This window comes from Lycium barbarum, chromosome 2, assembly GCF_019175385.1.
Source record: "Lycium barbarum isolate Lr01 chromosome 2, ASM1917538v2, whole genome shotgun sequence".
Lineage (NCBI taxonomy): Eukaryota > Viridiplantae > Streptophyta > Magnoliopsida > Solanales > Solanaceae > Lycium > Lycium barbarum.
Window position 1 is genome coordinate 141,546,470 of NC_083338.1, and position 11,906 is coordinate 141,558,375.

Consider the following 11,906-nt stretch of genomic DNA (forward strand, 5'->3'; position numbering starts at 1 on the left):
CTCACAAAAGATCAAAGAAAGTCCCACACACACATATTCCCAAATAGCAATTGGGACAAAAGACGAATAAGGGGAGAACAACTCACACTCAGAAAATTAAAGATCAGTCCATTTAAAGGGAAATTCGTGCAATTTCTTCAAGATACGTAGATTTCAATCACGTTTATTGATTCCACCTCGTTTATCTTTTGATATATATTAGAAAAGGCCACATTTGTCATAAATCATTAGGATTAAAGGAAAAGCATATCAGAAAATAGAAATTAGTCAATCAGTTGAAAAGGGGTAAATCATGTTAGCTTGTGAATGGTCTTTTTTCGATTAAAATCGCCTTGTGGGACAAGAGGTCTGGCATAGACGCATACCTCGTCGTTAATTAGAATCCAAAATGTAAATACATCTAGGATGGAGGATATAATTACCTTACCTTCTCAAAAAAAGATATAATTACTATTTTGTTCGTGAAATTTTAACTCAATTTTACGTAAAAAAATAGAAGTAAAATACAACTTCCCTCTAAGATTAACACCCCAATCCATTTTCACATCAGAATTTCAACTTGTTGGTGGGGTCCACGTAACACAACTGAAATCAACCTCTCCTTGTTCTCATATATAGGATTTTCAGTTAAATTTCATCCAAACACATCAAAAGAATAAAGATAACATTTTTTTTGTCCCTCTTTTTAATTTCAGATAAATAACCAAAAGAACAATGAAGTAACATTTCCCAAGTTTATGCCCACCAAAATTAATGGCTTCTCTGCCTTCAGTTGTTGTGGGCAATACCATTAAGCTTGAAAATGATTTCAAGAAAAATACAGTAACTTCTTTGCCTTTTGAAAAGGTTAGTTCTTTGCTTCTTAATTATAATTTATTTCATTGAATTTGACTATGCTCACTTGGTTTTACTCCTTCGGTCCTAATTTATGTGATACAGTTTGAATTTTCAAAAGTCAAACAAGAAAATCTTTGACTCGAAAAACTGAAAATTGTACGTTTGAATTCCCAGTCAAAATAAAAAAAAATTGACTCAGAAATACAAACTGTATCACGTGACAGAGGAAGTACTCCTATTTTTTCAAGTTATGTTGAATAATTCATGTTTTGTGGTTTAATTTTTGATAGAAAAACCATAGTCCAATAAATTCGGATAAAGCTATGGAGGCATTCAATGTTGAATTCAAAGAGGCACTTTCATTGATCAATGAAGGTAGTGAAAAAGTGGAATCGGCTTTTTATGTTCCATTATTGCAAGAATGTATTAAGAAGAATTCTTTTGCGGAAGCTGAAGCAATACATGGTCGTATAATCAAAATGGGTATCCATGAGGACTTGTTTCTCATGACATTTCTAGTTAATGTTTACGCGAAATGTGGGACGATGGGAAGTGCACGTAAGGTGTTCGATAATTTGCCTAAGAGAAATGTTGTTACTTGGACATCATTAATGTCTGGATATGTTCACAATGGGCAGCCTGAGTTTGCTATTAAGGTGTTCCAAAAAATGCTGGAAGCGGGTGGATTTCCTACGAATTATACGTTAGGTGTTGCGTTCAACGCGTGCTCTTTGTTGGGTCATTTTGAGTTAGGAAAGCAGATTCATGCGTACGTTGTGAAGTATGAAATCGAGGATGACACGAGCATTGGGAATGCTCTATGTAGCTTGTATTCCAAGAGTGGAAATTTGGATTCTTCAGTTAAAGCGTTTCGGATGATTTCTGATAAGAATGTTATTTCGTGGACGACAGCTATATCTGCCTGCGGAGATAACGGGGATTCAGCAATGGGATTAAGCCTGTTTGTTGATATGCTTTGTGCGAATGTGGAGCCTAATGAGTTCACGTTCACAAGCATAATAAGTTTGTGTTGCATAATGGAGGCTTTAAAGATAGGATCACAAATTCATTCTTTGAGCATTAAACTCGGGTACGGGTCTAATTTACGAGTAACGAATTCAATCATGTATTTATACTTGAAGAACGGATGGATTATAGAGGCAAAGAAGCTGTTTGATGGAATGGAGACGATTAGCTTGGTTACGTGGAACGCAATGATTGCAGGTAGGGGTGTCAAATGGGTGTGTTGGGCTTGGTGGGTCAAAAGTTACTTGGGCTGAAATGGGCTAAAAAGCGGGTCATAACCCAACCCTCCCTATTTTTACTAAGTTTTAGTTTCTCTGTTTGTTATTTATGATTTTTTTAGTACCTAACAAAACTATTCTTTTATTTATTATGACTATATATAACATGTCAAAGGAGTACAATAACATCTTTTTGAAAATATTTTGAAGAGATTTTTCATGGGTCAATTTGGGCTACATATCAGCCCAATTTTTGATGGGCTGGGCTAATAAATGTGTGGGTCAATGACCAGCCCAAACTTGGGCGGGTCAATGACCAGCCCAAACTTGGGCGGGTCAATGACCAGCCCAAACTTGGGCGGGTCATGTTTTCATGGGCTAATTTTGCCACCCCAAATTGCAGGTCTCGCTCAAATGATGGATCTTGGAGAGGATGGTATGGCTTCACATTCGAGCGGTTTTGAGGCACTAAACACTTATTTGAGACTGCATCGGTCGGGGTTGAAGCCTGATTTATTCACCTTCTCGAGTGTGTTAACTGTATGTAGTAGTTTGGTTGCTTTGGAACAAGGAGAGCAAATTCATGCTCAGGTTATTAAGTCCGGGTTTTTGTCTGACGTTGTAGTGGGCACCGCCCTCCTTAACATGTATAATAAATGTGGAAGCATTGATAGGGCAAGTAAAGCTTTCGTAGAGATGTCTACACGAACTTTGATATCTTGGACATCTATGATTACGGCCTTCGCGCAACATGGCTACTCTAAACAAGCGTTGCAGCTCTTTGAGGATATGAGGTTCGTCGGAGTTAGACCGAACAAGGTTACATTTGTGGCGGTGCTCTCTGCATGTAGCCATGCTGGACTGGTCGAAGAGGCATTGGCATACTTCGATATGATGAAAAAAGAGTATAAAATTAAGCCCGTGATGGACCATTATGCATGCTTGATTGATATGTTTGTGAGGTTAGGTAGGATAGATGAAGCTTTTGATTTCGTCAAGAAGATGGATTTTGAGCCTAACGAGTTTATATGGTCACTTCTAATAGCGGGTTGTAGAAGCCATGGGAAATTAGAACAAGGTTTCTATGCTGCTGAACAACTACTAAACCTGAATCCGAAAAATTCAGAAGCTTACTTCTTGTTGTTAAACATGTACATGTCGGCTGAGAGATGGAAAGATGTTTCAAGGGTGAGAAAGTTAATGAAAGATGAAAATATCGGAAAGCTAAAGGATTGGAGCTGGATCAGCATCAGGGAAAAAGTTCATTCGTTTAGAACAGGTGATCGGTTAAATCCTCCATACGGAAATATAGACGATTTCTTAAGTGATTTACATGACAAAGCAAGTACGATGGGATTTGAGTTACAGACAACTTTGGAGCTGAGAAATGAAGAAGACGATGAAGGAACTTTTCCTAGAGGTCGTCACAGTGAAAAGTTGGCTGTTGCGTATGGTTTGTTGAGCACGCCAAGTGCTGCACCTATTCGAGTTATTAAGAGTATTAGCATGTGTAGAGATTGTCACAGCTTTATGAAATTCATCTCACAGCTAACTTCAAGAAAAATCCTCATTAGAGATAGTAAAAGGCTGCACAAATTTGTGAATGGACATTGTTCTTGTGGAGATTTTGGTAGTCTTGTTTAATTCTTTCTCACAGCCTTGAGTTACCTTCCTTCATTGATTATCATAATTTCCTACGCGTTCTTCATCGACTGATCTACTGAATTTAGGTCATGTAGCTTGTCATATGAAAGGAAAATCAGAAAAATAAATAGTGGCTTATACTGAGTTCTGTACTTCTGTAGATTCCAATTGCTATATCAGTTATAATCATGGTTTCTCATACCATCTTTTTGGTTTATATGACATGTGAGACAAGGTTTGAGTTTTATTCTATTTCTTTTTGTCAAGTTAGTGATGTTCTTGAAAAGATAATCAATGCAATTGAGAAATGAGGAAAGACCTAAAAACTGTAGACAGACAGCTCAAGGTAAGAGCATCCATCAAAAGAACAAATTTAATTGAAATTTCAACACCTTGAGGACCCTCCCTTTTGTTCTGGGATCTTGGTTAATTTACTTTCCCTGGGAAATTTGATTGATTCATGCTAAATTTGTGGCGCCAAACCAGTACAACAATAACAGTTAACAACTAATATCTCAATCCCAAACATATTGGGGTTGGCCAATCCAGTAAATTGAAATACTAAACTTGATATTTTGACAGTGTAAGTTAATCGCGATTGTAAAAAGCGTGTGGATAATCGCGATTGTAAAAAGGGTGTTGACTGTTTTTAACCTTAATGATTGCAGATGCTAGATAATTAAAGAAGGTTTTCATAGAGTTAGGTGAGAAACTCCTTATGAATAGTTTCTTCTATCTACTAGTATATTTTTAATTAAGATAAAAACCGGTAAAAGTACATCTTGCTTGAAAAGACCATTGCACAACCTCTCAAGCACTAGATTCAAGCAACTTCATACCACTTCTACGCTTTCACTCTTCAACCTGATCTCTACATTTAAAGCTTAAAAAGCCAAAAGAGGGTCACTATCACTATTTCCTTTTCCCTTCATCCTATGCAGGGCCATATCTTTCCCTTCCTCCCTCCTTTGGAAAAGAAAGAGAAAAAACAAGTTTGTTTGGTATGGCAGAAAACATTTTTCGGAAAATGGCATAGCTGCTAAAGCTCAAGTGTTGGGCATAACATGGCTTTAACAACAATTGCCTTAGCTGTTCACATAAATTTCATGAAACGAGAAAATTCTATTGTTTGCTAAGACTACGGCACTGTTGGTTGCTGAAATTGGAATTGTTTCACAGAAGCTGGTAAAATATTACTATCAACTTGACAAACCCTTCTCTTACTCTCTGCTCTAAGATGATAAATTGTCACATAATAGATACAAAACCTGGGGAAAGCGTGGAAGCTTTAGCCCTCACTTGGCTCTGACTATAAAAGAGTACTGACAGCCTATTGGGTTCAAGAAACTGTAAAATTTATACAAGCACAAAGTACAGACAAATTCCTTAACGCTAAAATATCATCTCTTTCTACTCCTTGTTTTTGTAACCCTTGATTTGTTGCATGATTCATCTGGTGGCCTCCAGATTATATCCTCAAGATTGCCACAAAAGTTCTTGTAAAACTGTAAAACAGTATATGTAATATAAGCACTTGCATTTTTATAAGGGAAGAAGCAAAGAGAGTTTTGGATCATGTATATGTATGAGACAGAACTAACCTTGAGGAATTCACTAGCATCACCGGCTGCTTTCTGAACGTCTACCATGAAAAATGTAGGAGCAACCTCAAAAACCTGTTGAATAAGTAGTAAATATTTAGCTAGCACAAAAAGGGGGCCACACAAATTCAACAACTTCGGAAAGATGTAAACTTGCCTCCAGAATTACAGAGAAATGTGAAGTCTTGTTCGCGGAGAGACCTTCTACCCTCATCTGAGAACAAACAAGCAAAAAAAAAGACTAACATTACGAATTCTCAAAGAAAACTGCTCTAGATGCCACCCTTAATAATAACAAAAGGTATTGGTCTACCTTAAAATTGCGGATATGGGTCTTGAAACCCATGGACTGGGCCACAACTTCCATACTTGATAAAACAACTTTTGCTGGTTTCTGTGTAAGAAAGCGTGTTTGATGATGCCTCATTGAATCCTGTAAATCCAGCATCCACATTTCAATTATCTAAGTTGAAGACTAGCACCTTAATAATAACATGCAACTAACAAAGGATGCGGGGGAAATTGAACATCAGAAGCAAGATGTGCCTCTTGTTCTTTGCTCTAAGTCACAACTAGTTGATAAATATGTTGATGGATACTATTACTTCTGATTTAACTGAACGAGAGAAACAACCAGAGCCACGTTGCGAATGGTCAGAACTTTTACCTGCCCGCGGTCAAACAATACGGATAAGTTCAATCCTTGAGAGAGAATAATAAGGTCAAAGGCATTTAGAGCCAGCGGCCCACCATCCGCATTGTCACATTGCTCCTTGGTTGCTTCCTCCTATAAAACGTTATAACATGCCATATAAAGGGGGGAAAGAGAAAGTAAGGATGTGGTGGAGCAAATGAAAATAAATAAACAGTCAATAACAAGAACCTCCATGGAAATATTTTTCACCATACCAAACACTCCCTAAAATCCCTACCAAATTGAAATTTCTTTCATTTTTTGGGTCCATATCCTCTGTTTCTCCGAAGGAAAAGTCCAGAGAGATTCTGAGTAATGCAAGAAGTTATACTAAATGCGCCTTTACAAAACTATTTCCATCATCTAAATCCAAGTGATAGCCCCAATATGATTTTTCACTCAACATTACATTCTCAAGTTAATGCTAACAACACATTCAACTTGAGCAATAAACCAGTACAACCTGATGCTTCAGCAAGCTACTTACCAGCTTGCCACCAAGCAAGCCTGGCAAGAGTTCACTTAAAATCTCAATTCAACAGCAAAATGTTTTATATAGCAAAAGCAGCAATTCAAAGGCTTACAAACCTCAGTATCATCAAAAGCAGCATTAATATCATCTAGATTGACGTCTTCATACTCCATAGCTTTGACAGGAATATAATTTTTTCTAAACCACTCATCATTACGGATCTCTTCAATCCGAAAACGCTGCACAAAATAGTAGAATATCAAAATAGAGGACATTCAAAGTAATAAACCACCATAAAAGTATGTTAGTTTTTGTAAAAGACCAATTTATCTTCATGATCAATATTATTGTATAACGCTTTAAACCTCAACACAGCTACACACTGCAAAAGCAACCCAATAGTAGCATGAATTCATGTAACAGAGAGTATAACGATACTTTAAAAAATAAATAGCTCAAGAAGCCATAACAAAATTTAGCATCTTACCACAGAACTATCTAAAAGTTGCAACTTAGCATTTCCTTTTTAAATTTTTCCTTTCCGTTCAGCAATTGCCAGCTACTATCCTAACAGTTTTCCTCCATCTTCTCTTTCCCCTCTTGTCGTGCTGAGTTGTTCTATGTTTATTAATATTTTAGTACTAAGATGGGAAGGAAATGTAAGATCAAAACAAAAAAATTAGACAAAGGAAGAAAGTACGGAAAAAGGTTTAATGAACATAAGAATAGTTCAAACTCTTGGATACTGTCAGCAATAATGACAGTGCAAAGAAGAAGAATGAAAGGGAAAACCCAAAAGGAGAAAGTTTCTGGATTGCTGCTCCGGTCCACAACAATGGGGATCATCACGAAAAACTGAAATTTCAGCACAGGGAGTCGGTGACACAAGAAACGTAACAAATATGTAGAGCAACAAAGCAGCACAAATAGCAGCAAGTTTCTTCTTTGCCCTTTTTTTCTTTTTTCTTGCGTTCGTTCACTTTCTCTTCTACTTCCCTCCATAGAACCTGCATATTTGTTTTTATTATTCTTCTATTTTTCTGCTAAACTTCTTCCATTCATTTTCCCTCTACTTTCTGATTGGAAAGAGACAAAACAGTAGACCCGTAACATGAACCATAAAAAAAGAACAGTAAGGTTTAGTTAAATGAGAGGCCAAGGAGATGGAGGAGAACAAAAATAAAAAGAAGAAACATTAATGGAGAATAGTATAGACAAGTGGCAATTTTTATTATTTTCCAGTGCATGACTTGCTTTAAGCCACATAGACGTCTAATACATATTTTTGACACCAGCTAGCTCTATACTAATGAATTTTGACTTGTACCCAGAAAAAAAGTAGTGAGGAGAGTGCCAGAGGTAGCAAATATGGTTTAATTTGTGTGAGGGGGAAGAAGAGAGGAGAAAAGGAAAAGGACTTTTCTTGCTTCCGTATTTGACATGTTTGTTAATAAATACTATACAGAAAGGATAAGTAGCAACCTTTTACAAGTTTAATCGCTAAATTGCTTTGTGACGGATAAGTTTCCAAAATAAAAAATGTTCAAGGAGCGCAATTTGGTACGAGTACATTATCTGATCAAGTACTTACTGTTTGAGGATTCGGGTCTAAAATTCGATGTATCAGAGATTTTGCTCCGACAGGAAACCAAGACGGGCAGGAAAATTCGGCTCTCTCAATCTGCAGAAATAATAAACATACTTGTTGGTAATTACAACGTTACTACACACACATCTTCTTTACCGTGATGAAATGTGAATTGTCAGCATGAGTTGCTCTGAAATTAAGGAATTCTATTTAAGTTATTTACGCAACCATGAAAAGGCAAAGCTACCTTTGCGTACAGTGTAGTGAGATCAACCTCATCAAAGGGGAGATAACCTGCCATCAGAACATAAAGGATAACACCACAGGACCAGATATCTGCCACAGCACCGTCATAACCTTTGTGACTAAGAACCTATAAAAAGGTCCAATAGCAAGGACAAAAAGGGAAATCTCAATCCATTATAAAAATAAGATGAACCAAAGAACCAAGACTACTATAGTGAAAGCTGCCTAACCTCTGGTGCAACGTAATTGGGAGTTCCACATGTTGTCTTAAGAATATTGACTCCCTATTAGAACATCATCGACACAGTTAGCAGCATAAAGATTTATGCCAATACTATTGTTTTCTGTTAATAGAGAAAAAAAGTAGAGTAGAGTTTTCAGGGATCTTACTTCGCCAGGCGATGCACTAAGTCCAAAATCTGATATTTTCAGATTTCCTTGGGAATCTAGCAGAAGATTTTCGGGCTGAGCAATGTCGAAAACGGCAGTAAGATTTCCATTTAAATGCGTAGTAACTTATTGCTCTTTGATTTTACTTTTCTGTTAACAAGTACCTTTAGATCTCTATGATAAACTCCCTTGATGTGACAATAATCAACTCCATCAATCAATTGTTGAAAGTATCTACGAGACTCGGCTTCACTTAATCGTCCATGGTGGACCTACAAATGCACACCAGAGATCATTCAAAGGAAAGTATACGCTTAAGATAAAATCAAAATAATCTATGTTTGTCCTTAATCCATTTTAAGGGGTGACTTACAATTTTATCAAACAGTTCACCGCCTGTAATAAATTCCAAGATAATATAGATCTTTGTCCGAGTTGCTATAACCTGACAGAAAAATGTATTTGGTTTAGCAGCGCACATCAACGTAAAAAATCTCCCCGATATGAGTACTCTAAAAGTGAAACAGGCAACAAATTTCAGGAAACTGAAAGTCATCGGCACTTGTTTTGGCACATGCCTCGTGTAATCGAACTACATATGGATGTCTAACAAGCTTCATTATGGATATCTCCCGCTTTATCTGCAAGATGAAAATGCAGAAAGCTCCTATAAGAGAATTAAAAAAAATCAATTATAGTCTAACAGAAATACTGTTCATATAACTGTGTACCACAAACACAAGTTTACACGACTCGAATCTATATACAGAAAGACATACCTTAGAAATTAATTCTACTAAAGTAGGACTATTATCTAGCAGTAATTTGTACACATTGTCAAAAATGTTCTATAAACTTACTTGAATCTGTTGATCAGAGTTCAGATAGCATCATTAACCTACATTTCACAGATTGGCTACCATATAGAGAATTAGAGATCTTCATTAAGTTGCTAAAAGTATATTCCATTTTTCAATAGAATCCACTCTTATCTCTAACAGTATCCTCTCAATTAACTACAATTTCAAGTACCTTCACAAATTGAATTAAAAGGGAAAAAGAGTCAACTTATTCCATTTACTAATCTAAAACTTATTCCATAAATTCAATAACATCAAAACACCTACAAATAATCAAGAAAGCATTAACAAGATGATAAATTTACTTCATTATCAACCAAGGGAAAAAAGAAAAAAACAGACCTGGTCAACCATCTTGTGTTTAATGATAGTACTTCGATCAAGTACTTTCATAGCAACACTTTCACCTGTCTCAGTATTTTGAGCAAATTTAACCTTAGCAAATGTTCCTTCACCAATTGTCCTTCCAACTTCATATTTCCCTACTTTCCTTATCACCATCTTTACAACATCAACAACAACAAAAATCAATACTTTTCTTGTTCTTGTTCCCAATTTCTTCAACCTTTTTTTTTTTTTTTGCTTTTTTGTGTTCTGGTTTTTCAAGAAAGTATATTAGGCTTGATGAACAAGATTTTGGCTTTATTTAACTAAAGTCTAAAGTAAAGAATATAAAGCAAAATGGATGGGAATTCTTGGAATATCTAACTGTGAAGGAGTTGAATATGAAAAGGGAGTTATAGAATGGGGATTTTGAAAAGTTGAAATTTAATGCTTTTTGGTAAAGTAGGAATGACAGATTAGTAAGAGAAGGAAATTTGTTGAAAAGGAGAGATTTTTAGTGGTTTTTTTTTGTGGAGAATGGCAACATCTCTTTTCTTTTTTTCTAACTAGTTTTTGGGCAGTGAGTATAATATTTTGTCCTAAAATTAGTTAATAGTATTGTTAAGAAATGCATTTTCTGCTATAAAATAAAAATAAAAGGAAATAATTCAAGTAGCTAATTCAGCGCAACAACAATAACTTATCCAGTATAATCTCATCGGGTGGGGTTTGGAAAGGATAGAGTATATCTGACCTTATCCCTACTTTGGGAAATAGCTAATTCCGTAAAGATAGAAATTGTATTTGTACCCCCACATAAGTCCCTAGATGTCTTATTTAGTTATTTATATCCACATAGTATTAAATTTATTAGCTAAAAACAATATCCGTATATTCTTTAATTTCACTCAAGCATGATTATCACCTTTTTTTTATTAACTAGTCTCTATGAATGTGTCTCGCACATTATCACTTTGATCGTACACTTTCCATTTAAATATTGTTTTTGTGTATCCTTTATATTTTTACCTATGTGAAAAATGTCATTTGATATTTTTTACCATTAGAAAGTATATCTGTAAGTGTTAATTAATTTAAAATCAAAGAAATATATAACTAAACTTAATATCTTATCATATTCCTAACAATTACTAACATAAACATATATATAAATTGCCTACATGTCCTTGTTCTTTTACCATCATGTATAACTTGGTTAATTATTACAAAATTTGTAAAAAAGAATACTCCATTATTTTTTCCTTATCGTCGTAATTTTGGAATTCATTAGATAATTATTGAGATTTTAAAATATATTTTATTTTAATAAATATATACAGATTAAGTATATTCATAATTATTGATTTATCTCGATATTTGATATATAAATTCTTTATGGGAAGAATTCTATGGTGATTGTAGTGTCTTTGCTATTACAGTATATTTAGCTTGATAGTAGGTTGCAATGCTCGTGGAAGACACTTCAGAAGATGGTATTAAAATTCTTTAAACTAACAAAACATAGTGCAAGAAGTGTATTTTAATAGATGTAATTTTCTAACTTAAATAGAATAAGTTCCTAATCTAGTTATTGAAGAAAAGATCTACGTAATAAAATAATTAGTTCCTAGAAGTAATATAATTATGTCCAAAAGAGAGTATTATTAACGTGCATTTAGGTTTCGAGTTTTAGGTTTTTAGTTTTAAGAAGTATATCCAAAAGAAACAAGACTAAAACTTATTGAGGGTATAAAATTCGTTTAATATTTGAAGAATATTTTGATCAATCAACATTTATATAAATAACAAGCTTAGTTAACCAATTTTTCTTATCTTATTGCATTATGAATTTATTGCAGACTTGCCTTTAGGCTTATCTTCATTTTAATTTTAAATACCTCTGGCACAGGTTTTAGCAATATATATGTGATTTTAGAAAATGTCACATGATGCACATGTGATGCAAGGAATGCACATGTACCGCACGGAATGCACGTTTGGTGCAC

At 35.0% G+C, this 11,906-nt stretch overlaps 2 protein-coding genes across 3 annotated transcripts; one reads left to right on the forward strand and one right to left on the reverse strand.

Annotated features, from left to right (window-relative positions):
* Nucleotides 1–631: 631 nt before the first annotated feature.
* LOC132627670 (pentatricopeptide repeat-containing protein At4g21065-like) lies at nt 632–3,869 on the forward strand. The gene is made up of 3 exons (XM_060343142.1): nt 632–846; nt 1,128–2,061; nt 2,485–3,869. The coding sequence occupies exons 1-3, from the start codon at nt 754–756 to the stop codon at nt 3,723–3,725; spliced, it is 2,268 nt and encodes a 755-aa protein (XP_060199125.1). The 5' UTR covers nt 632–753; the 3' UTR covers nt 3,726–3,869.
* Nucleotides 3,870–4,741: 872 nt separating this feature from the next.
* Nucleotides 4,742–10,433, reverse strand: LOC132627671 (CBL-interacting serine/threonine-protein kinase 8-like). Of its 2 annotated transcripts, none has more exons than XM_060343143.1 (14): nt 9,919–10,433; nt 9,295–9,357; nt 9,090–9,161; nt 8,881–8,988; nt 8,717–8,791; nt 8,557–8,610; nt 8,328–8,453; nt 8,084–8,173; nt 6,609–6,731; nt 5,994–6,113; nt 5,640–5,759; nt 5,484–5,567; nt 5,327–5,401; nt 4,742–5,230 (listed from the first exon to the last, which is right to left on the reverse strand). In XM_060343143.1, the coding sequence occupies exons 1-14, from the start codon at nt 10,075–10,077 to the stop codon at nt 5,126–5,128; spliced, it is 1,374 nt and encodes a 457-aa protein (XP_060199126.1). In that variant the 5' UTR covers nt 10,078–10,433; the 3' UTR covers nt 4,742–5,125. The 2 variants fall into 2 exon arrangements, with proteins under 2 accessions (XP_060199126.1, XP_060199127.1); XM_060343144.1 differs by having other exon boundaries at nt 5,484–5,540; nt 9,919–10,429.
* Nucleotides 10,434–11,906: the final 1,473 nt, after the last annotated feature.